Genomic DNA, 25,604 nt, shown 5'->3' with positions numbered 1-25,604 from the left:
GTTGGATGGGCTTTTTTGTTTAACAATATAGAACAATTCATTATGGATTTAACTCCTAAATGAATTTGCTTGCAAAAAATTCAGAAAGAGATGCTCATCTCAATTACCCTGAGCCCAAAGTGACACATTTACATTCTCAGAATAATTATAAATAGATGAAAGGAATTCAAAATAGAATTTAAAATAATTAAGGATAGAAAATCTAATCCAAATACTAGAAAGAAAAGCGAATCCTCACATTTGAGAAACTGTAATCCATGAAAACACCATCGAATTGAATGAATTGATTAAACGACTCATCCCATTGCTGTTGCACTGATTGTTTTAAAATGCATCAAGCATTATACTAGCATTACTACTAATACTAATATATAGATGTATAGAGATGTGTCTTAAGAAGTGAGATAATCACTTTATATGTGGTGTATGCACACCTCTTTACTTTGAGTGGAAATTAGTGGAAATGAAATTACCATCTGAAGAATAAAGTGTGATTGTAATGTGTCAGTCATGGAAAATACAGTAGATGCCGTATATAATGCAGTAATACAGCGGATTACACGTAGATATGAAGGGTACTTTTACATCTTAGTAAGAGTTTCTCCACTATTGGACAGGAGAGGGTTAAACACACACACACACACACACACACACACACACACACACACACACACACACACACACACACACACACACACACACACACACACACACACACACACACACACACACACACCCACGCTCGTCCTGGAGCTGCCTCACACACATACACACACAGACACACAGACACACACACAGACTCACACGGGGCAGTCACAGTGAGGACAGCTCAGGAGACGGTCGACCCTCAGATAACTCTAACCTCCTCCGCTGAAGTCCCGGTAAGTGTTTTCCTCCTTTTCACTAAGTTAGCTGCCATTTTATTTGTCTGTAGGAAACTTCCTCTAGCCGCGGAACAACAGCTGCTGAACAAACTCACTTTCTGCCATGTTAACGGCGGTTAACAGCTTAATGTCGGCGTATCGCTAGCTAACGGGGTTAGGGTTAGTAAACTGACGTGTTAAAACCACCGACTGTGTGTTAAAGGTGAACACGTAGAATGTGTTTGGACGTAGCGTCACGTTATCTGCCTCGGCTTCACTTTCTGACACTTGCTCACAACACATTTCCACGTAAGTCGTAAACAGTTGGTCAGGTGCCCGGCTCCACGCCGTCAATACTGCCAGTCCTCCCAGTGTAGAGGAACCAGTACGACGCCACTCCACAGCGCACCTCCAGTGGAAACGATGGGGACATATTGTGTCTTTTAAGCCCTTTAAACCTCACCTCTACAAGGTTTTACTCAAAGGACTTTTAGATTTAAAATCCATTTAAACTAGTTTGATAACAACTTAAATCAAGTTTACAGTGGGTTTTACCATCACTCACATATAAAGATCCTTACACGTCCAGTAGGAACAGGTGGGATCAGTACAACAGGTAGAGACATTTGTCTTTGTGTCAGGGACCTGCTGATGTTCTAAAAGAGCCGAACCTGAAGGACCTCCAGGATCAGCCTGACTCATCTGTCCCAGACGGAGAAGTGGTGGAATGTCATTATTTCACTTCTTAGGGAATAAAAGTCCTCTCGTCATAGCGTCCAGTGGTTCAACCTAGTGTGGGAACTTTAAAAGTCCCCCCCACAGTCCCTATATGAGATTGTTTACCCTGAGTGACGGAGCTAATGGGTTTGAGAGCAAATGCGAAAACACAGTGTGTGTTGTTTGCTTAAAGGACAATAGAATCAACACCCCTAATTTGGATGAAATTTGTTTATGCTGCAAAACAATTCGAAAGTGCGATTGTTTGCAGGTTAACGTTACAAAGACTTTGGCACAGATGTCTCATGGTTCCTTGTAGTTACGGGACAGAGACTTATTTTTGACAGGTCATCATATGTCCCTATGGTGAGCTGTACTAGGGTTTGTCTGTGGCAAAGCTCTAAAGAAGTTATGTGGAAGGCACACATCCAGTCCGCAGTACTTTTGAGTCCCTCTTGCATCAGTTGCATTTTTAAGCAGCATTATGGTTTACAAGGAGAAACAACTCTTTAAAGCTTTCCTAGCCTTGACTTGAAGAAATACATGTCCATAGAAAAGTGGGCTTTTGGGTTAAACACAATGTTCCACTTGGTCTCCATTAGCGTTCAGCTGGCCATGTATTCAGCAGCTGCTTGTCGTGACTATATGAACTGCAGTATATCACTGGATTACACAGTCTTTAACAGCTCATATACAACCACATGCTGTCTTTTGGAAAGCTCTAGTAGAGAGCATTGAAGGTGAGCTGATACTTTTTTATCAAATATGTACTTTGGCTTTTAGGAACATTGGTTTGCTTCTGGTAACTTGGAAGAGACATCATTCTTTTTTGTAAATTATATGAATAATTGAACAGATGAGCACTGACATTCAGGTGGCACATGTGCTTTGTTTTACCATGCTACAGATGCTTCATCATTTCCACTGGGTGTTGGAAAGTTCGCGGGCACTAAACTCCAGTGGGGGGGGGGGGGGGATTTCCCCCCTCTATGTCATATGGTATTAGAGTCCCGTTGATGGGAAATCCCGTTCATCCCACAGAATTCGTTAAAGCTTTAACTCTTCAAGGATTGTCTAGACCGCAGCTTTCGCATGACCCACATGTTTGAAAACATTTATAAAGATAAACAATAATCAGATAATAAAAAAAAAATAATCATTGCTTCCAGCTTTAGTCCTCTGGCAGGAGAGCGGAAAAGCTGAATTAACACAAGTAGCTGTTTGTGGAAATGTACGGTGAAACTCTTCCCTCATTATTTCTGTTTAGTCACAAACACAGCTGTAGGCTACATCCTCTCTGAACAGATGGATGAATGACATCGTAGCAGATGTTTAAAGCAGGTTGCTGACATGGTATTAAGGGTTTAGTACCAAGACGATGTCGGCAGGATCATGGACGCACGACGACCTCACAGATGTGACAGTGAATTCTATCTGATCGGAGGTTGAACTTGGAGGTTGGCACATGGCCGGGTCCAAGCTGCGTTCATTACAGACACAGTAGGTGCTATCACCCACCCATGCTGTCTTCACAATCATATCTGTGCCCCGCACTTCTGAACTTGTTCTTTTTACAGCGAACAAACACAGATTTCAATGGAACACCTCAGTGTAAGAGGTGTTTAATAGTGTAATGGTGATCACACCTTTGCCAAACCACAAGGAGGGTGATTGGGGCCGATGAAGGGGAAAGAAACATGGCCGTGTGAGGTCACAGAGTTTGGAAAGTTCAGATGACTCATTTGCTCAAGCCTCCTCTGGCCTTTCTTCTCATGCCCCAGTCCAAATAAACTGCATTGTCTCTAATACCAGTAGCTCTTATCCAAGGTAACACTGTGCCATTTGAATTTCCATCGCACTTTCCCGTCTGTATTTGCACTTTGGAAGAGATTTGTCTTTCACTTTCAGGGAGCCAGAGGAAGAAATTAATCTTTAACGCTGCAGTTTATCTGCATGGAAGTTCTGCAAAAATCGTTTGGCTGTTTTTACGGTTTGGCTTGGCTCTGCTCTCAACCTCAGTATTTAGTTAGCTGCTTCAGAATCAATTGGGCTGGGCCTGTTCGCCTATTTAATATGTCTTTAGAAAAATATAATAAGTAGCACTAAAGCATTTTTAGGAGTTGCTCTCACATGGTCAGGGCTCAGTCAACAAACAATGGTACTCATAACTAAGCCGTTTTTTAATCTCCACTGCTGTTCACTATCTAGACAGAAAGGCCAGCAATCTCCTTTTAGGATTATCTACTTTACAGTGGTATGTGCTGTGTGGTTTGGGCTTTGTGCTGTTTTCGGTTTGAAAACATGAATTTTATAGTGGTATTTAGGTTATTGAGTGAATTTAACAGCCATCATCTGTCTTTTTAATAGCATCTACTGAAACTGTATCGTCCACATAAAGAATAAACCCAACCAAGTCTGTTGGATGGGAAATATGTACAGTATTTATTTGTTCATATGTTGGTTGCACTAAAATAACTAATGGTGTTGTGATCAGACTTTGTGAATCCTGATTTCATTATAAGCTCTTTTTGCGACAGATGCAAAATGGAAAACATATTTCTCCTGGCGAAAAAAACACAGACGTAGATGTTTCGACAGTTTGTGGTGATAAGAGCTGACAACTGCGTCAGGGCGCTGTCAACAAAATCACTTGATCTACGCAGCAGAGTAAATACGTCACTTCCTGCCTGTGTCTCCTGCACCTGGCTCCTCCACCTCTCGCTTGAATAGTGCAGAGGATTTGTTGCTATTGTGAACACATCTGTTCAGTAAACCTCCCGCTGCATTGTGCATTTGTAGAAAGACGTTTGGTTAGCACTGCTAGGTCTAATTACAATTTTGCTAGCACCACATTAGCGGCATTGCCCAGGTCAGGCATCACCCAATATTACTTGGAATACCATGTTTTCTCTTGATGGAGACTTTATCGCCACCTACTGGCCCCGGCATGCTTGTTTGAGCTCTTGTTGTCGTTTTGTGATATATTGTAAAATCAAGGGGAACGTTTCTATTAAGAAAATATCCGCAGTAGTGTAGCAAAAGCCTAAATTTGAGAAAGAGTATTTGAATTTTGTATTTTTAATAATTGAATTAAGTAATTGTAACATGGATACAACATAAAGTAAAGTTGTTAGTTAAGTATCAAGTAAACATGATGGAACATTTACATCTCTGTTGTCTTTTTTTAATACCTTTTAAAAACCTTTTTTATACCCTTTTTGGTCATTAGAGTGACAGTGATTTATTTCCTGTTGTGACAACGCTTTTATTAAAAGGAGAAGGAAACCAGGAGGTTAATGCTTCACTTGTCACTTGCATGTAAACACAGACACACTGCTGATGAGAGGGATATTTGAGTCTTGCGGTTATAAATGAGAGGAGTTATTTTGTGATTATTTGACTGTTTCCAAGGTGACTCAAAAGTTATTTACTGATAATACAAGTAAACATACAAGTCCTTGTTGAATGAACTACACTGACAAGTGACTCATTTTACTCACAAAACATTACTTTACATAACTTGTCTTAACCAGCCCGTTCCTGCTCTGCCTTATTAACACAGCATTAGTTTCAGTGCCATGTGTATTTAATCTACATATACACAAGAAATCTACAGTTTTGAAAAAGTAGTTCCTCTGAGATCTTTCAAAATATGAGAGTTTTTGAAGGACTGTAAGAAACACATGATAGGCTTTGGGTAGAACCTGCAGCTGAGATATTCCAAGAGACAGAGAGAAGAGAACAGCTTGTCATCTGTTTCACAGGGAGTTGTCTTCATGGGATATTTACAGACTCCTGAAACAACCACAATGGCTGGTTATATTTTCAGTTCTTCTCTGAAGGGAAAATGTCTGGTTGTGGTAAATATTTTCTCTGGACTTATGGACCATGTTGCCAGAGAGTTTTCATAACGTCCTTCTATTGTACTGCAGTGTGGTGTGGTGCTAGCCTGGCCTGCAGGTGTTCTCTCTAAGGAAAGTGTTATTCACTGAATGCAGCCATATGAGTACACACACCAACACCAACACACACACACACAGAATTTCATAAATGGACTGAGTCTCTAACCTAGCCCGTTGCTGCTAATAAAATTACATTTGCCTAGTTTCCCCTCTTCTTGTGATGACAATAGCACACCTAACCACATCTGTTGTCATGGAACCCAAACAGTCATCATGACTAAACCACTAGCCACTTTGAGGTGGTCTTCCCTCCAATCTGTCTCATTTTGGTGGTTACTCTTGTTTGTCAAGAATAAAAAGAGCAAATGTGCCTTCAAAACTCTACAATACAATACCCCAAAAAAAGAGAAATGTCCCCTATCACTGTTTTGTGTCTTTGTCCATCGTGTGTCTTTCTAATCTTTCATATGACTTATTTCTATCTGATGTTTAACCTTTACATTTTGTTCACTTCTGTCCTCCAGAATCACAACCATGGGGAAAGGATGCATCACAGTCACCAAGTATTTTCTGTTCCTCTTCAACCTCCTCTTTTTTGTAAGTAAACTCATTTCTTCATCCCTGTTTAGTGGCCATCTTGCAGTAACTGCACATAGCATTACTCCTACTTACTCAGCAGCTTTGTTTACTCACAATAAAAAGACAATGTATTTACTTTACAGTATATACAATACATCCCTTGGTGCATATATATATATACACTGTATCTTCATATATGTCGGGTTTGTTGATCAACTTCCCAGCAATGTACTTCATAACTAGTTAGCCACTTCCTGTGATGACACTGCTCTACTCAGCTGTGTACTCTGTTACATGTGCTGCAGACAAACCTGAGAATACTGTTTGTATCAACATGTATTGGACACTTTAAATGCAGAAACCTGAATATCTGTGATCAGGCATCTGAGGTCGACATTCATGACACGTTGAGCTCTGTGTCGGGTTTTTCAGGTTTTTATTTGAATATATGTCTTCATTCAAATATCATGAGAGATAAGTTGAGATACATAGGGAAATGTTGCTGCAGCTCTGCCTGAAGCGAGTTCCTCATCACAACCTGGTCTAAACAGTTGCAGGTGGTTTGTTTCTTCCTCTTTACATCAGCCACAACACAAAGTCCAGGGATTGATAAAACCCCAGACTCCTAAACGTGACTACGAGGATGTCCAGACCTTTCCAATGAGTGTGCGGCTGTAAACCCGACGCAGACCTTTTGATGTGAACGCTCAACTGGTGTCTAAGAGGAAGCATGTGTGTCTGTGTCAGTGTTTGTCCATGTGGACACGTTAGACTAGGGGAAGCCAGGAAGTGGTGGGCTAATGATGGCTGCCGGGAGCTCAACAGGCCCTGTAAATGAGCAGTTCTTAACCAGGGCTCTAATTACTGTTGTAGATTAGGGGCAGGGGCAGCGAGACAAGGGGGAAGCTGGTGAATCAACAAAGCCTCTCATCTATGAATTTCGCTCCCTCTACAGTGCCCCACAACTTCCACACAAGCACCCTCTCAATTATGTAAAAGTCCTGCACTTCATTACCTCATTACAATAGCACAAAGGGTTGAGCTGATCATTTTCAGACGCTAGTGACAAAATGTCCCAGTCTAGAAATCATGATTCTTCTCATTTCAAATAGTCTCGACCCGGCTATCCTCACTCAGCACTACCGGCTGTTAAATTTGATAAAAGCCAGCAAAGTGGCGATGAGAAAAAGTTGGGCTGTTTAAGGCTGGGGAGATCTGTGATATTATCCACATCCTCTTTCCATCAGTATCTGCTGTGAGAGAAAGCGACAGGAAAACAAAAAAGACAGAGAGAAGAGCTAAGATCTGATTAATACCAGATGTGACAGACTGAAGAAGCAGAAATATGCCCTGGTGTTTCAGACATCCAGCACAGATTTTGTGTTTTACTCCCATGAGATTTGGTGTCTGACTTTTGTTTGTTTCATCCTCCACAGATATTCGGAGCCTTGATCATGGGCTTTGGACTCTGGGTTCTCTTTGATAATCAGAGCTTCATTTCTGTACTGCGTAAGTGTTTGTAACACTCACTGAAACACACACACACACACACACACACACACGCTGTAATGCCACGTCCTTTACTGATAACACTCACGTCAACAGACATTCGGCACTTTTGACTCAGCGACTCCCAGCTCAGTGGAAGTGAAAATAGAGATTGCAGAGTGTGCTTGTCAAATCCTAAAAGCCCAGACCTACTTTGTGCAGTCCATGGGATTTGTATCTCCCAGGACTAATTCCAAAGAAAAGGATGTTTCCAAAAAAACAAAAATATGACTCACATAGAAACTGGATGACTCTCTCAGCCACTCAAAAACTGCCCTGTGGACACACACACACAGACATATGTTGAGATCCATGGGAATAGATTTGTCAGGGGAGTAGAGGGTTTATCGATTATCAAGGCGATCAAGCTGTTTCAGCTTGGGCTGGAGAACAGCAGGTTTATTTCCCCACACTTTCCACAGAGTCATACTTTGAGCATGCGTGTTCTCTCCGTTCCCCAGATGGTGGAGACGCACAGAAAGAATCTCCCACCCTCACAGATGTTGCCACAGATCTATTTGTATTCACGGTTTTGTAAGAGAGACAGCAAGACTCTCAATATCCTGCTGAAAGAGGCAAGGGTATCAGTTTTGTTAGAGACAGCAATGTGTCTCCCTGATGTTATTTATTGTGAAGAGAAAATGGTATGAAACCCAGTTCCAGGCCAAAGAACAGGGAACCAAGGATGGAAACTGTTAGTTGCCATAAATCTAGTTATGAATGCTTTCAGTGTATTCTTCCCAGATGGAGCTGTGCTGAGGCGAGCGGAGAAGTTTTCTCCCAGTTTCTAAATAAGAATTCCTACGGTTTATTATCTCACAACTTCGTACTTGTTGGAAGTCAATTTTTACTTTTTTGTCTGTCCTATAGGAGATGAACTTAATGAAGTGGATCACAGAGCTAGTAGTTCTAAGTTGTTAACACAGTCAGATCCGCCTCATATTTGGTTATTACCTGCAACACTGGGGAAAGGAGAGTGAGAGTTACTGCTCTTAAGTAGACATCATCTGAACAGAAATGTATTGAGCTGAAATCAATATTTGATTAAAATACATTAATTAGTTACTAGCAAAGCAAGATAAAGCTTTATTTACATAGAATATGTAATTCCAGGTGTATGCATAGATTGCTGCACAAAGCATGAGCCACCATGGAAGTTGTGACCATACACTTTGTGGAAAGTATAAATATAAACATTAGACAGAGATTAAAACCAACACAAATATTGAAAGTAGGAATGAAATATGATTAAACAAAATAATAATTAGACTCATAAATAAAAAAGAATAAGATTTTTAATAATGGGTTAATTAAAACCAGCTAACCAGACTACTGAAAGGTGCCTCTCCAAAGTAACGTTTTCAGTTTTTAGAAGATGAAAGCATTTGCATCTTTTAATGTGGTAGCATATTCCAGGTGCTTACAGCATAAAAGGCTAGTTTTCTTTGTTACCGTAAACCTAATGTATTTGATTTTGGATTGTTGATCATAAAAAATCTAATCAAATCTGAACACATTATTTTGAGCTCTGGAATAACATGATGTCTGGAATTTTTTTTTGATAAGAAAGCTCCATTTGTGAGGGCCAGGCACTACTAAAGAAATCTATATTTAGGCTGAAGCTTTGTGCTGCTTTGACTAATGAGTCGTGAAGAGGCAGTGATGACGAAGACCCCACAGATCTGACCTTGTGTCCTGAACACTCCAGAGACCTATTTTCTTATTTCAGCTCTCGAGGTCACTGTCTAGGGAGGAGTCACTCCAAGATTATCACTGACCTGAGTTTGCTTATCTCCAGTCATGCGTTTAGAATCTAAAGACAGTACAGTATCCATCATCCCAGCCTGCCCTAGTCTTATTGTTACAATAATCCAGCTGTTCCTCCAGAGATAGCAGAGAACCTGCATCATTGCTACCCTGAGGATATCCCTTCCTGCTGGATGCGGGACATGATGACCTTCTCTCCTCCATGTCTTTTGTTCCATGCACTCAGGATGGGTCCGACCTCAGCTCCTCCCCGTGTCCATGGATTGATATTCTCACTGGAAATCTCTTACCGCTCTGTAAAAGAACAAAAAAACCAAATCAGCACACAACTATGTTTATTGACTCAGTGCGCTCCTCAGAAGTTGCACCATTGCCTGGCCATAAACAGGATATCTGTGTTTTCAGTTTCCATTCTTTATGAGTGATATTAATAGAGGCCTCTGCAGCTGTCCCACTGACTCCCAAGCAGGGGAACTTTGGGGAATGTCTTGGTTTCATGTCCTCTGTTTTTAATTTAAAAGGCCATATGCCCCTAATTAACGCCCCTCGATGTCAATACAATGGTGTGTTAATAGTTTACCGCAGTTATATAAAATCCTGAGTTGATGTTGTTGGCTCTTAACAAAAGTCAGCCTTGGAAAGTAGGTCTGTGAGCTGGAGAGTTTGCCGAAGCACAGAGTGGAAATATGCTGCAGAGTAATTCAGAAACTTTCCATAGACATGAACAGAGAGAAGATGTTTTTTTCAGATTCAACACAGAGCTGTTTACTTTTTAAATCAGAACAACAAGACTTTTCTCCAGCTTTTTGTGTCTCTTTGGTCACGTTTACTAAACAACAGCCGTCGCTCCCCCCACGGCAGCTCTCTTGAAGTGCTCCATAATTCTTGCCTCTTTAAATGGAAAGTTCCATGGAAACCACCCAAGGATCTATTTTAGAAAATCTAGCAAAGACCTACATGGAAACGTGCCATAGTACATGACAGAACAGCACAGTAACCGGGCGACCACATGCTGAGTGTGTGTTTAAGTTTGGCCACGGAATAATACAGATGTTAGCTTTAACAGCTGGACACTTGTCAAAATAGAGTATCTGTTGCTCTGTAACTCAAATACACCTGAGAGGAAACACCCTTTAGAGTTTTACAATACTTTAATTTAAAGAGTGTAGGATATAAACAACATGTGGGACATACGAGTCTAGTTAATAGTGTTTTCCTGTTGCTATATGATCTTAAAGGAAATAGCCAATCTAGAGAATTCATGTATTGCTATGAAGCTCCAAGAATATTTGAAATCATCTCAGATGTAAACTTGAGAAGTGGTGTCAGCAGATAATGGCTTTTAGGTTGCATTAGTGTTTCATTCTGTTCTCTCTAACTCCAGACTGAATGTTTTCACTGGAACAAGTGTTCACAGAGTTACAGGGGAATCTACACAGAAACATCCATCTCAATTTTAGCTCCCACAGTTAATCGCCATGGAATATGGCCTTTTGATTAAATGCTCTACAAGTGCAGTGAAATAGCTTTTATGTTTTCACCAAATATTAAGACTAAGAACTACAAACAAAATCAGAAAGAGCAATTAGCAGACAGTTCCATTTCAGAGCAGAGACCGTTTGGCTTCATTGATATCAAGTTGTGAAGCCAAAACATGACGGATATGAACGCTGATATGCAATGTGATAAGAACTTGCTAAAATGACAGAAATTATGTAAATACATTTTGGGTAAGGCTTTGGCTTCACTGTCACTCTCACGTCTTTCACCTTTGTCTACAGTCTACGGTTCAGCACTGACATGTGTCACTTAGTTGTGTTATTTATGGCACCAAACAACCATAACTGTCTCTTGCAACGGTTTGGTCTGGTAATCATCAACAAAACATTTCATGCCCCCCTCCCCCAAATTCTGGTAATTCATTTTTCAAGGAACTGTAGACAATTGCACACACACCACCTGCTTTTGCAGACACTGCCTGTTTGGGTGGGTAAGAGAGAGACTGGAATAACATGCCTCAACAGTGCTGGATATAGAACCTACTGTATGCTTGTCTTCCTCCCTTTAAATAATACCCTGTAGCCACATAAACATTCTGCATATGTTGACCCAAGTACTTTTAGCTTCCAATTATTCTCAAACCACCACGGCTCTGGTAAAACATGTAGACGCAGCCTTGTACATGCATGTAATGACATATTTTTACAAGCTTTGATGCAAGTTTACATCAAGAGCATCGTCAGAGATGTTTCAGGACACCACATCTGTGCATCAAGTATAAGTATATATCAAATTTGTGTTTTGCGTCGAGTTACAGCTACGACTACTTCTTTTTAGCAGTTAATCTACAGCTTATTTTCCTGTTTAGAAAATCAAACACTTGGTTCATAAAATGTAAATGTCGATTATAATTTCCCAGGGTCCAAAGTCATGTCTTAAATCATCGATCCCAGTCCTAACAGTCCAAAACCAGATATTAAGTTTTCAATATGAAACAGGAAAAATCGTACTTAACACTGTCTGTGAAAATTGATGTTATAATATTTTAAACAACACCTCTCCTAATTAGGCCTACACTGCATAAAACATTTTTGATGAATAGTATAATTAGGTAAAAGTCATGGTTTGAACTGGTTCCTTCATCCATATATTTCATGTTTAAATATGTAACTGACATAAAAGCAGAAGCAACGCTGCATCATTTTCACAGGGCAGTGGTGAAGCAGCTTCTGTGTCTGTCAGCTTCTCCACTGAAGAGATGATACTGAGTTTTCCGAGAGCGCTGGCTGGTTTGTTTGGCCGAGGAATCTTTAGAAGCTGAAGCCATTTCACAGTTCTCAGATTCTGGCTCTATCCACACACTGAGCACTGACACTCTGGAGCTCCTCCAGCCAAGATAACACAGTCACATAATGGCTCCAGTTTATCTCCTCTCCAACCTTCGAAACTCCCTTCTCAGCGCCAGCCCCTCCTTCTGGATCTCCCCTGCTCTACATACCGAAGAGGGAACTCAATTAATCTTGCCAGACATTTACTTGTCTTGGTCCAACTCTCTTTGGTGGCCTATTAAATAATTTTTGTGGGAGAAAAGCAGGCGAAAATTCTGATATCAGAGGAGTAGAAGGTTTGTTACGTGAAGCATTTTTGGCTCACTGTAGCCCTCTGCCTCAAAATGGGTTATTAAGTGAACGAGTCCTTCCTCTGAGCTGCATTAGTTTGCAAAACACGCTGTGGTTAAAGCAAGAAAACAAGATTAGAGTTCAGGAGCCTGTTGCTCAGATTTTATCATGAAAAAAACATATTTTTATGCTAGATGTGCAGTATGTATTTGCAGTTGACGTCAAATTCTCCCTTTGTTTTCACCAGAGGAATCGTCTCACACGGTGAAAGTGGCTTCATACATCCTGATCGGAGTGGGTTCACTGTCGATGGCCATGGGCTTCTTCGGTTGCATCGGAGCCATCTACGAAATCCGTTGCCTGCTGGGTCTGGTGAGGAATCACATTCACTTTTAGCTCTAACACAAACGTACTACAGCTCGGCTTCACACACGGTTAACACCCTCGCTATCGCAGCTGAATAGGAAATGCGCGTGAGAAACTCCTGTAAGATGTTCATGTACAACCACACAGGAAACTCAATGTTGAACTACATGACAAAAAAGATAAATAGGTCTCAAACCAGAACTTGAACCTGATCTTTCTATTACAAAGACGTTAAATGCCAAAAATATATAATTACAAAATACATTACTTGATATGTCAGTTGCACGTACAGGACACTATATTGTTTATTTGAAGTTATCGCACCACCTTTAAAACAATCAAATACAGCACTTGTTCATCCAGCTAAATGCACCTGCTGGAAATGCCAAGCTTGACTAGCAACACCTGACAGATTCTTGCTGACAGCAAAGCCCTTGAGTATTTCCGCTCATGTGTGAGCAGCGGGTTCGCAGCATGTGTGGATTTACTGAGAGAGGAGGCCTGACAGGGATCAAGCCAGCGAGATGCAGGGGGTACAACAAGAGTGGGGTCAACTGCATGACCTCTGTCGTGTTAAACCTGCAAGGAGTTAACTGAAGAACTGCTGTGACCTACTTCTCCCAGTGACAATGACCAGCTGGCGATAGACCAGCCCATCACACACATGCAACCACACACAAACACACAGAGGACATAAACAATGGAAGGATCTTTAATGAATTGCTCAAGGCTTCAGATATTATGTGAAGAATCTAGACACAAATGTTAGATGCTGTGTTAAATCCTTTCTTGTTGTGTTTTCAAACCTGCAGTAATTGATTTGTATTCATCAAATGTTGGAAACCGAAAACAAATTATGGGCACAACATTGACTGGACCACCTTAGTACTAAGTTGATATGTGGAAATTGTTAACAAATGGTAAATATTTATACATCTGGCAGTGGAAAGGATTAATACTTTGGAGTTGAATTGTTTTCGACCAACAAGAATGGGATAATAGTATTAAATCTATTTTAGCTCTGTTTCTGGTCTAAACCGTCTCTTTAGGAAAATATTTGTCTCATTCGCTGCTAAATGCTTCACTATGTTCAAAAGATCATTGATCTGTGTGTGTCTGCTGTTTAGAGCTGCCTCAATAGTTATTATTTATTATTCAATTTCCTATAATTTTCAATCAAAAATGATTGATTTCATGCAGTGTGCTTTAAAAGTCTGGTTTATAAATGTTTTGATACTGACTTTCCCCTCATCCTGCACAGTACTTCACCTGCCTCCTGCTCATCATCATCGCCCAGGTCACCGCTGGAGTCCTCATTTACTTCCAGAGAGAGCCGGTAAACGACAATGTGCTTTATCAGTCTACTTCTCTCTGTTCCCCTCTTTCTTAATTTCCCTGATTCATATGTTATCCCCTTCTTTCTACTTTATCTGTTTTAAGAGATTCCCTTTTTGTTCTCTCTCTTAATTTAAACATCTCCTTCCCCTTTTAAGCCTCTCACCACTCTTCCTCTCACTGGTACAGCTGGAGCCTGTCTGGCTGCTTTTTATGGTTTAGCTAAACTTAGTAAGCACCTGCATTCTGTGGTCAAACACAGTTTCACAGCTCGATGAACGGAAAGTGAATGGATGTTGTGGCTGATGTGATGTTGGGAGCTGGTAGAATGAAGTGGGTGGATTGACTGAGATGTGTTGTGTAGGGGTAATAGTAAGCAGGCTCCTACACTTGTTGTGTTTCCATGTTTCCTTTGTCGTCTCACTTCAGCCTCTGGGTGTTTCTGTTTGTTCCGGTGTTGAGTAGACAAATTTATGTTGACTGTATTTTCCTACAGCTAATGTTATATGCTGACATATTCTATTGGTATGCGTAGTGTTTCCCCATTTAAGACCCTTAATTAACAGCCCAGGGACCCAAAGCACTTTCTAACAATGCCTTTGAATATACAGTACCTGCAGGCAGCATCCCCAAATCACGAAGTTACTGAATGTGTCTCAGCCTCTGCTCTGAAATATGTGCCAGTCTGTTTTTAAGAAGAGAAGTGAAATAAAGTTTCAATTATTTACCAGATGGATAGATAAATAAGCCGGCGGGTAAATTAGTCATTAATACACCCAAATGAGAAAACAAGTCAGACAGGTCACACCTGATCACTGCTCAGTGAGAACCAAGTGACTCTAAAACAGACAGAAAGTTGAACTGTTCCTTTATAATGTGAGGTTAAGCTTAATAACAACACATATATATATTTTCTCTTAAATTATACAACTGACACTTCAACACGTGATTTTAAGATGACAGTGTCGCTCAGTATCCTGCCAAGAAGTGAAGAGTTTCCTTCAAATGTAACAATATCAGTAAAATATGAATTATAAAGTCCATAGAAATACAATAAAAGCATCACAGTCAGATCCAATATATTCATACAAATAAGTGACCGTCAAACTGAGCAATAATTTGAATTGTCTCCATTTTTCCCCTTTAAAATCTCTCAGAACAAACCAATAATCCAACCAGTACAAGATCCAGCCTAAATAAAATAACCAGCATTGTGTGTTTGCACTCTGTGTTCAGGGAGTGTTGTGTTTAAACACACAGACCTCCAGGGCTGGTCTCCAACTCTGATGGCAAGGACATAAACAAATATTTTCCCGTTGACAAACCTCTCCTCTTTAGGACTTGGGATAGGTGGAGACTGTTGTTAATCTTTCAAGTGTTCGACTTCCAGCCCGTTTATGTGCACGTGCATGTGTTTGTATGTGTGCGTGTGTGTGTGTGGTGTTTGTGTGTAGCCTTAGTCCCGCTCCCTATGCTTTGACTCACCACAGGGTAGGGAGGTGCCCTCTCCCAGAATGGGGTGAGGCTCTCACTCATCTCCAGTCAAGCTCTGACGCTGCAGCGCTGCTACTGTTCTGTGGTCTCACACACACAAACAGTCATGCTGCTACTAAGCTATATTTGTGCCATGTCTCAGCCCAACAGCCCAGGGCGGTACCACCCGAGGTGCTGCCCCAAGAAAAGTTCAGATGGTTGTAAATATTAGAAAATATTAAAAGTGGCTGTTTTTCTTTAACACTGTTTCTCTTCAATGTACCAGAGATGAATTTATCTGTTTCTGTATATTACAATTATTTGACTATTTTATTACATGCAAACGATTTTGACTTATTGTCCTCTCATTTGCAGTTGAAATATGAGATGGCCAACATCATAAAGGGCATGATAATCAACTACACCGGCCAGAACAGAACCACAGAGCACACATGGGACTTCATTCAGAGGACGGTAAGTCTCTGACCTGGTTTGTACAAGACACATACAAATGTTTAATTTCATCGACAGTTTGAATGATACAGTACACTGTGCTGAAAATGAACAAACTAAATGCATCAAACAAATTGTATTTTAAAGGGTTTGCATTGCTGTGACACCATTAATCCTCCTGTAAATACATGAAAAACATGAGGTCAGTTAAATGCATATAATAAAAAGTGACTCTTATAGTGACTTGAATGCCCATATTTTGTAGTGGACGTCGCTAGTGTGAATCCAACTTTTAACTCTGAAGTGTTTATTCTATTCATGTAACGCTGTATCCACACCATGTCTAGAGGATGAGAAGAACATTGGCCTCAAACAAACTGTAAACAGCTCTTTTTTTAAATTATGTGGATCACTCTGTATTAGTTGATATGGCATTTTACTTAGATGTACGTTTTTTAAATTCTTATCATCTAGTATAAGGTCATAGCTGTCAGAAATCCTGCTCATATGCAACAAGTAATTAAAACTCGAAGGCTGATGTTTATAGTTTCTCCAACTTATAATTACAGTATAACAATACGTATAGCATAAGTAACACGTAAAACATTATTCTACAGTGTCAACTCAAGTAGAAGATGTTGAATGTTTTCATATTTTCTCCAGCGGTATTTAGCCGACAGCTATGGTTTTATGTGCCTAGGTTTTGAAATCTGGATGTTTACTGCCAACACAAGAGAGATGGAAAAGAATGAAGATAATCATCGCAAAACATGTGACCTAGATTGTTACCCGACAAAATATCTTCCAGTTGCTTTGCTCACTTGACTTATACATATGATTCACTTTCTTGTGTGTAGCCTCTGTTTCATGCAGCCTAGAAATTAGGCCTCCATCTTTCTATCTTCCGCTGCTCTCCTTCCCCTCTACTCCGCAGACAAGATGCTGAGCGTTTTACACTAAACATTTTGACTGTTTTGACAGCACCATCGAGCTACTGGTGCACTTCATGTTTTATTGGTTGTCAGTGTGAAAGCACTAATGCACTCTAAATAGCAGGTATGGAAGTTTTCAAATTGAGGTAGAGGTATTTTCAATAAAAGCATGATGTTATTAGGTTTTTTCATATTTAAAAATGAAATACTTACACCATCAAGGATAAGTGGGAAACTGTGTTTTTGTACTTTGAATGAACTCATCAGCCCATATAAAATAAAAGTAGGTCTGACGGAAGCTGAAGTCAGATTGCGACCACACTCTGATTAAGATTTGTTTTCACTATCTCTTTGCACCGCTCTTTGCTCTCTCTTTCCTGCCAAACCTCGTTCCCCGGGTTCTTTCTGAAAAAAGGAGCCAACAAGAGAATGACCTGTAACACCACAATAAAAAAATCTGAAAACAATTTCGTATTTTTCCCCTGATCTTATTTGTTTTCACATCAGTTTGTGTATGTGCACTCCTTTGTTTTCATATCCTTCTTCTCTTTCATTCACCAGATGAAGTGCTGTGGATGGACTGGTCCAGGAAACTGGTCTGAGAACCATTTGATCATGAACAGCTCCAGGAACCTTTACCCATGTTCCTGTCGTAACGAGACCCTGCCTGGCACGGACATACAGGAAGTCGGCCTGTGTGAGCACACGTCCCCACAGCTACCTGTCTACGAAACGGTACATTACTCTTCTAAAGTCTTTCACGCTGTTTCTGCACTAAGGTTTCAAATCATATATCTGAATTTACTCAAAGTTGTTTATCCAGTTTTTTCCATCTCATTTCTGTCTCAGTATCAAGGCGTAGCAAACATAAGTTAGTCAGTATGTGTGACCGCATTTTAGTTATGGAGAAACATAATTCTACGAGTGTCGGTAAATTCCTTCAAAATGTGGCTCCTTGCTTCATAAATCATTTTGATCTCAATCATTCATATGAAACTGTTGCCTGCTCTCTGCGTCTTTGTGCTGAATGGACAACTTTTCTTGAGCGTTTTATTCTGTTGTCAGTGTTTTCATTTGAATTGCTCAGCCATGATTCATGATTCACATGCAGGATATCACTTAGTTTAACTGTTGTCGTTTACATTAAAGGGATAGTTCCCAGAAATATGAAAATTCACTCTTTATCTACCCACCACTATGCCGTTTGAGGGGGTTTTATAACATTGAGCTTTTTCAATATATTATAAAGCAATTCAAAATTGTACTTAAATACAGTAAATGTACTTTGTTACATTTACTGCTGCTAAGGGGATGGGTGGTATTTATTACAGCAGAAAATTAAGACTGTGTCAGCCAGTCAGGTATGATGTCAACATGGTGCATCTGTTAATGTAAACAAGTTGGTAAGTACTCTAAAACTGTACTTATTTACAGTAAATGCACTTAGTTACATTTACTATAGTACCATGGTGACATTTACCTGACACAGTCTGACTTTTCTTCTACAATAAAAACTACTCAGCTCAGCTGAGCTCTATATAAATTATTGCTGTACATTTGATAATAATCTCTTGAAACTTGAATGGAGCCATTTTATCTTTGAGTCCAGACCATAGTCCTTGTTCCTTCAGCTGTTTGTACAATTCTTCTGCACGCCTGCATTGTTCTGATAGACACACCTCCACTCATTACATCAGTCCGTTAGACTCATGTTGTGTAACTCTGGGTTCCAGCTCAGTGGGGCACTGCAGTTACACTGGGTGGTTAATCAGCACAGTGAACAGTGATGGCCGAGGCAGGTTGTTTGTGCTCATTTATTTGTTGAAAAAGAAAAGAAAATTGAGAGCTGACCTGTTGTTCGGTCGGCATGTTAGAGGAACTTGACTCTGTCGACTGTTTCCCTCAGCTCAGTTAAGCTGTGTTATTCTTCCCCTCAGCGACTCAGCCCAAAGCTAACAGTGGTGTTTTGAAAAGGCTCTGTTCATGTCCGGATAGGATCACGTAGTCATCCATCTCTGCTCTGCACGTTGGCTCTCAGCCTGCCCTCCTTCTATTTCTCTCTCGGCCTCATCCCCCCTCTCCCTCTGTTGTTCTCTCCTTCAGGGCTGTATCACCAGTGTGGAGAAATGGCTCCTGGACAACTGTGGCGTTATTCTGGGAATGTGTGTCGGCGTGGCAGTCATTGAGGTAAAATATTTATCCCTCCCTCATATTTTGTTCAGACATTTATCAGCACTATCTCCCTGTCACATGTATGGGTTAGGTTACTGTTACTCTTGATGTAATGCTGATCATGAATCTTGATACAAAGGAAGAAAATAAGCCAAGACACTCTTGGAAAAATGATCTTAATGTGGCTTATAAGTGATGACGTCAGCAACTCTGCAACTCCTGTAGCAAAACCCTTTTTCCCAGTTATTGTTCTGACTCCCGATGGCCTTTAGGCTCCTGGATATATCAGGAAGTGACATCATAGGCTCATTATCAACAATAAACAGAGCAGGTGACTCAAATAAGAGGAAAATAACCACAATAAGATGTATATCAGCATTAATCCATTCATCAGTAAAAGATGAGGAACAAAAACGGCATTCTCGGCAAGTGTGAGGATTGTAGTCTGACTTTAAGGTATCGCAATAGATTAATCTCAATTAAACTATCGTTGTACATAAGCCCCCTTCAAACCACATTATTAAATGGTTACATTGCACTTATTGGGTGTTGAGTTTATAAAAGTGATATAATGTGTTAAGTTGTGAGATTTAAAAGTACCGGAAGGCAGATTCCAGTCTTTATTCTGAGCTAAATTAACTTGTCGCCTGTCTCCAGCTTCCCAATTAATATAAGCACAGGTGATTGGTATCATTTAATAAGAAAACCCTGAGGATTTATGTCACAGTAAAACTGAATACATTTAGTTTTCAGAGTTATTAAAACATCTCCCTGGGGCCTGGGAAATTGCAATGGCCATTTTATTGTCTTCTGGCATTCAACAGACTGTCGATGCATCTAGAAAACGATTGTCTGATTAATTGATCTCAGTCGTACACTCACATGCTGACATCGTTAAAGTGATCTAGTTCTTTCTTTTTGACACAAATGCTGTATGAGTAAATGCTCCACTGCTCAGTTTCAGCTCTGATAACTAAAGTGACAACTTCATTTCCTCCAGCTCCTCGGGATGATTCTCTCCATGTGTCTGTGCAAGAGCGTCGTCCAGGAAGATTACACCAAAGTGCCGAAGTACTGAGCTGAGGACAGAGCCAGCTTCACACCACAGATGGATTGACTCTTTCTCTCTCCCTCACTCTCCATCGGCTCACATTTTTTTACACACACACACACACACAAATGGACAGCTGTCTTGCCCCATTTCAGCTTCTCCGGCCTCGACAGCTGTGCAAATTTCTCACGCTCCACAAACACAAACGCACTCACCTCTCAATCAAATGTGTGTCCAACAAGTTCACAAGTTGCCATTGTTGTCTTTTCACTCGTGTTTTCCTATGAGACATTTGTGATTTTTTTGGACAGTCATTCAGGTGTTGTTGTGTTTTTCCTCAACCGACCTCAGAAAAAGCGCTTATCGTAGTAGTAGTACTAGTAGTAGTAGTAGTAGTAGTATTAGAGAGAGAACTCCAGTGACGTTTGGTGAAGCTGAGAGCTGAAGTACGTTGGGACTCCGGGGGCAGGGTGGAGACGAGAGTGAGGCGGGGGGGAGGATGCATGTAGGAGACGCTCTGAAGGAGTAATGCCACTCTGTGATCCTGCAGCTGGTATTTTTGGTTGCAGAGGGTGGAGGAGAGGCGCAGGGCAGGGCTGCTGTGGTGGAGGGTTTGGCTTCTGTCATCAAGACCTTGTACTCAGTAGCCGTAATATTAACCTTCACTTTCACCCTCCTCCTCCTCCGCCTCCTCCACCCTCCCAGAATCAATCATCTGTTGGCGTCTCTAAATCACAGCTCCTGTCCTCTCGGGCGGGTCTGACTGGTAGCCAGTAGCTCTCCAAAATGACTAGTTGAAGTAAGTGTGTGTATGATGTGTTGAGTGAGTATTTTATGTCTTTTTTTATATTCTTATGTTAGCTCTGTTTGTTTTTTTTACAACTGTATATATATCTATGACCTCGGTAAGGGATATAAGCACCTTGATGCTTTGTCAGCGTTTTAAATAGGAAAGTTGTCACCCACATTCCCTTGTTTTAAGAGTGCTATTGTTCTTTGGTTCCTCTCCGTTGCTGATTGCGTACAGAAAGCTGCTGCCACGGCTGCTAGTCTGCAATTATTTGGTCTAAATCTGAGAAATTTAAGAGCAAATCTGTCGTTGCTCTTAAAACTGTGTTTTAATTTCTTTAGCACAGCATTAGCTTGTGAACAGTCGACCGTAGCACCCGTCCTGAAGATCTTTACTTTAATTTATTCTCAGTAACAAAAGCAGAGAGAGAGCAGTGAGAAACCCTAAAATCATATTTTCAGAAGGTGCTTTGACCAGAAAATTACTTATATTTCCTCATCAGTTTATCCACTTCATTTACAACACTGTATTTGTTCTCAGTGTAGTGGATACAGTGTTTCTATGTAGTTGCAGTTTTTCATGCCATCTCGCACTAGTCACTTCTAATCGTTTTCATGACAAGAGAGAGGAAAAAGAGCGGTGCTCTTTCACAGTTCCAACCACCCTCTGTTTTATGACCTGCCAAAATGAAACGTTAATTTAACTTAATGAGAGATGAAGGTTTTTTATTGTGTGTTTAAAGATGTTTCTACACTTTTTACAAAAAAAAAGAAATGATTTTGTTTAGTTGTGCTCCGTCTGTATGTGTTCTGTTTCTCAGAAGCTCTTCTTATGTTCTGTTCCCATGGTGCAGCAGTTTATCCGCTCTGTGCTCTTGTCCTATCAGAAATGTCCTTTCTGGCCAGGACCCCGCCTCCGATGAAAATTTGTTTTCATTCATCCAAAATCATCATCTCTTAATCTACAAATGGAACTCATGCACACACACAGCCACACCAATTACTTTATTGATGACCACATCCTACAGAATCTTAAGTTCCTTTTTGTTTTAATAATAATAGATAAAAGTTTAATAATAAAAAAGTATTATTTGCCTTTGTACTGTGTTTTTCTTGTGTTTTGTTATGACTAGATCTGTGTGGTGACAAGTTGAAAAAATACAAAAGTTGTGGACCTGTACGTCATGATTTAAACATTGTTTATTAGGGCCCGAGCACTGACAGGAAGAAGCGGACCGTGCCCTTCCTGCGCAGAAGTGGACTGCGCAGATTTAATTAAATTTCATTTGATTTAATTTAATCCAATTTTTTTTTTAAATATGAATTATTTATGGTTGTTTTTCAAATTGACATAGTGTACGATATTGTGCAATTAATAGGTGGTTGAAGTTCTGCCAATTTTCGGAGTTTGGTATCTTGCAGATGAGGAAGAGTGGGGATTTAATCAGCAACCTTCTTGTTGGAGAACGACCACTCTACCTCCTAGGCCAATCCTATGTTACCATTAAGGATTGGATTCCCTTCTAATTCACATGAGAAACTATGCACAGGAAGAAGATGGACAAATTATTGTGTGTGTGTGTCTGTCATTTTATGCTGGTCATTCTATGCCGCTTTTGATTCACATTTCAGAGAAAACTTTACTTGTATTTTCTACTTTACTACATATTTGACAGCCTCACTTAAAATTGACTTTTACATTTTTGGATTCAGATACTGGATGATTTAGCATGCTTTAAAAACCTATTGTTACCCAGTAGTTTCCAGCCTTGGCTTCTGACGCCTTACAAGAATCACAGTGTGAAACACATTTAATTTAAGCACAAGGAGTAAGGGTCACTCATTACTCATAAATCAAATCAAACCTCCGTCCTCCTGAACTTTTACTTTGAAGGTGAGCTGTCTCTCTGTCCCCCTCTGGATGTCCTCCTTCAAGTTTAGCTCAGGTTGACTTCCACTTCATGCACAGACCAGGTGAGGCCTCACTACAGCACGAATCTAATACAACAAAAAATCCCTGGTTTGTTTTTATTATTGACATTATTATAAAACTTATATCCAGTCAATGTCGAAAACTTCTTCAATTTAATCAGTGGTAACTGAATATAAAATATAAAATATTTCTTTTGGCATATTTTCTTTCTCTCTTGGTCGATATCAGGATTTGTGCATAAAACAACCACAAGAGGGCAGTATAAACTTATCTGTGTCACTGGCTCAGGCAGAAATGCATTTGGACAAAGATGAGCCAAATTAGTAGGTTGTGTCGGTTCAAGTATAAAATAAAAATTGCGTCATCAATGTATTCATTATCTTTTAAAAGCTTAATTTGTAAAAGCTGCAGGTTTAATTCTGGGTTTAATGCAGATTCTTAAGAAATTAGAACTCCCTACCTTCTTAGTTCTACAGCTCCAAGCCAAGTCATTTCTTTTTGTGATTACGCCCTAATTTAGTCTTTGTATTTGCTTGTTAATTCAGTCCGAGTGCCCCGTGGCTGAACAGAACAAAGAGCTCCACATCCACTCACTTCCCTGCGATAACAGGATTTCTCCGCCGCAATCAAAATAAAGAAGAGCTTCTCTCACAAGACTTGGGTGCAGTGACTCTTATCAAGTCTTATGATGTCACATCATGCCAGGAGCTGATGCCCCAGCACTGACGCACAACAGTGGTCTGAGGCTGTTCACCTCAGTGTGGTGAGCACAGCTCGTGGTCTCCCAGGAGTCTTTTTTCAAGTAACATCTCACCAGGAAACAACTCTCCTTGATCTTCATCAGTTAAGAGGATGAGGTTTATATCGGAACAAAACTGATCACATGTTGACATCCGTGAAAATGTACAACAATACAGCATCTTGGTGGCCTCTTGATCTCAGTGCTTGGAGTCAGGCCTGCTCCTTCCATGTCTTACTTGAATTGTTATAAGTATTCATTTGTATTATTATTACAGAGCTGCAACATTTACTCAGTTAAGCTAATATAATGTGGTATTGTGATGGTCACTTTTCATACATACATATATATGTATACAGCCTTACATTTCTGTCAGACATTGTTTTCATTCCTTTATTTATTATTTTATCACTGTGTTTTTGTATTTTTCATTTACATTTACTTCTGTGTTACGTTGTTTTGAGAAGTACTCTACAAATAAATATTTTTATTATAATTATTGTAGGTATAATAAAGAGACACAGGTAGTTTATCAGTAGACAGGTATCATAAATATTCAAAACATTACTACCCGTCCTGCTTCCCCTCCTCTCCTCACCTGGCCTAATACTTCCTCGTGGGACTCCGCCCACAGAAGCTAAACAGGAAGCCAGCTTATTCTTCCTGAACAAACAGACCTGACTGGCCATGTGGTGCAGGCCTCTTCCTTTCAAGCTTGGACTGTGAACATGACCAATGTTAGTTTGCCTCGTTCCATGGTCCCATAGGAACAGATTTAAGTTGGATTTTTGATAATGGGGTCGATGTTTAAGTTAAGTATTTTTACTTCAGGAGTAGAATTGTCAAAATTTGCGTTGTCATGTGAGCTGCAGCAGCCAGGCTTCTGCCCCTCGGCGATGCAGGAGAAGAGAGGCTGGACAGCCTGCTCTCCTGCTCAAGCAGTATGAAGGACAACCGAGAGTCATTAAGTGACCTGACAAACTGTGACAAATACACAGGTGCAGGTGGGTTGTTGTTCTGCGGATGCTCCGAGCACCACACTCAATAACTCTCCTTATTTCATTGTCACCTCCTGTGTGTTTCTGTTGTGTGGCTTTTGCAGTTGTGCGTTTTACGTTAATCCACGAGACGTCTCGACCACCGTACATCTGGTCCTTTGTGTTGCCATCACAACAGCCCAAAAATAATCAATATAATAATTGGCAGATTAATGATGGATAATGTTAAGACTAATTAGTTCCAGTCATGAGGGATTACTTTGGAAACAAATTAAAAGATTAGTTGATGGTGAACAATTTATTTTTGAAGACTTATCATGCAGGCTGTTGACAACTAAATGACTTTATGTAGACTTTCAATAATTTCCTAAATTCTGCAAGCAACCCTCTTGTATGTGCTGCTGATCCATGCTTTGGCATTTTCTGATTCTGTGGTGAACTAGTGTTATTTCCATGCTGTCCATTTAACTGTTTTAACTGGTGAATTTTGGTCTCCAGCACTGCTTCCTTCTGAAGAAGTTTGTTGTAGACATCCAAAGAGAAAGGAGGCTCCTTGCTGCTAACTAGCTTTGACTAGTATATCCAAAAGCTGCTGGTTGTACTTTCTTACAGCAGTGAAAATAAAATAAAATCAGTAGAAAAATGCAAGCGAGAACGAGCAACAAAGGAAGCAAGAAGTAGAAATCTTACTAAATGTTAACCCACATGTTAACCTCTTGACCTCCAAATCAGCTTTTGGAGAACACAGCTTTTGTCCACAACTGGACAATCTGCCGCCAGTTAACTGACTTTGACATATTAGATCTGAAATCTGTCCCAAAGGTTCAGGCACATGAGCATACTCATACTCATGCACACACACACACGC

The 25,604-nt window shown here is 40.3% G+C and overlaps 1 protein-coding gene across 1 annotated transcript; it reads left to right on the top strand.

The window, feature by feature from the left end:
- Positions 1-773: 773 nt before the first annotated feature.
- cd82b (CD82 molecule b) lies at positions 774-22,164 on the top strand. Its single transcript, XM_061076051.1, has 9 exons — positions 774-881; positions 6,007-6,079; positions 7,498-7,570; positions 12,743-12,867; positions 14,123-14,197; positions 16,045-16,143; positions 17,616-17,789; positions 19,158-19,241; positions 20,227-22,164. Exons 2-9 carry the CDS (start codon positions 6,017-6,019, stop codon positions 20,302-20,304), a joined length of 771 nt encoding a protein of 256 aa, XP_060932034.1. The 5' UTR covers positions 774-881; positions 6,007-6,016; the 3' UTR covers positions 20,305-22,164.
- Positions 22,165-25,604: the final 3,440 nt, after the last annotated feature.

This window comes from Limanda limanda, chromosome 8 (genome assembly GCF_963576545.1).
Source record: "Limanda limanda chromosome 8, fLimLim1.1, whole genome shotgun sequence".
In the NCBI taxonomy this organism is placed as follows: Eukaryota; Metazoa; Chordata; class Actinopteri; order Pleuronectiformes; family Pleuronectidae; genus Limanda; species Limanda limanda.
The sequence above is the reverse complement of the archived record's forward strand: the minus strand, read 5'-3'. Positions and strand labels throughout refer to the sequence as shown.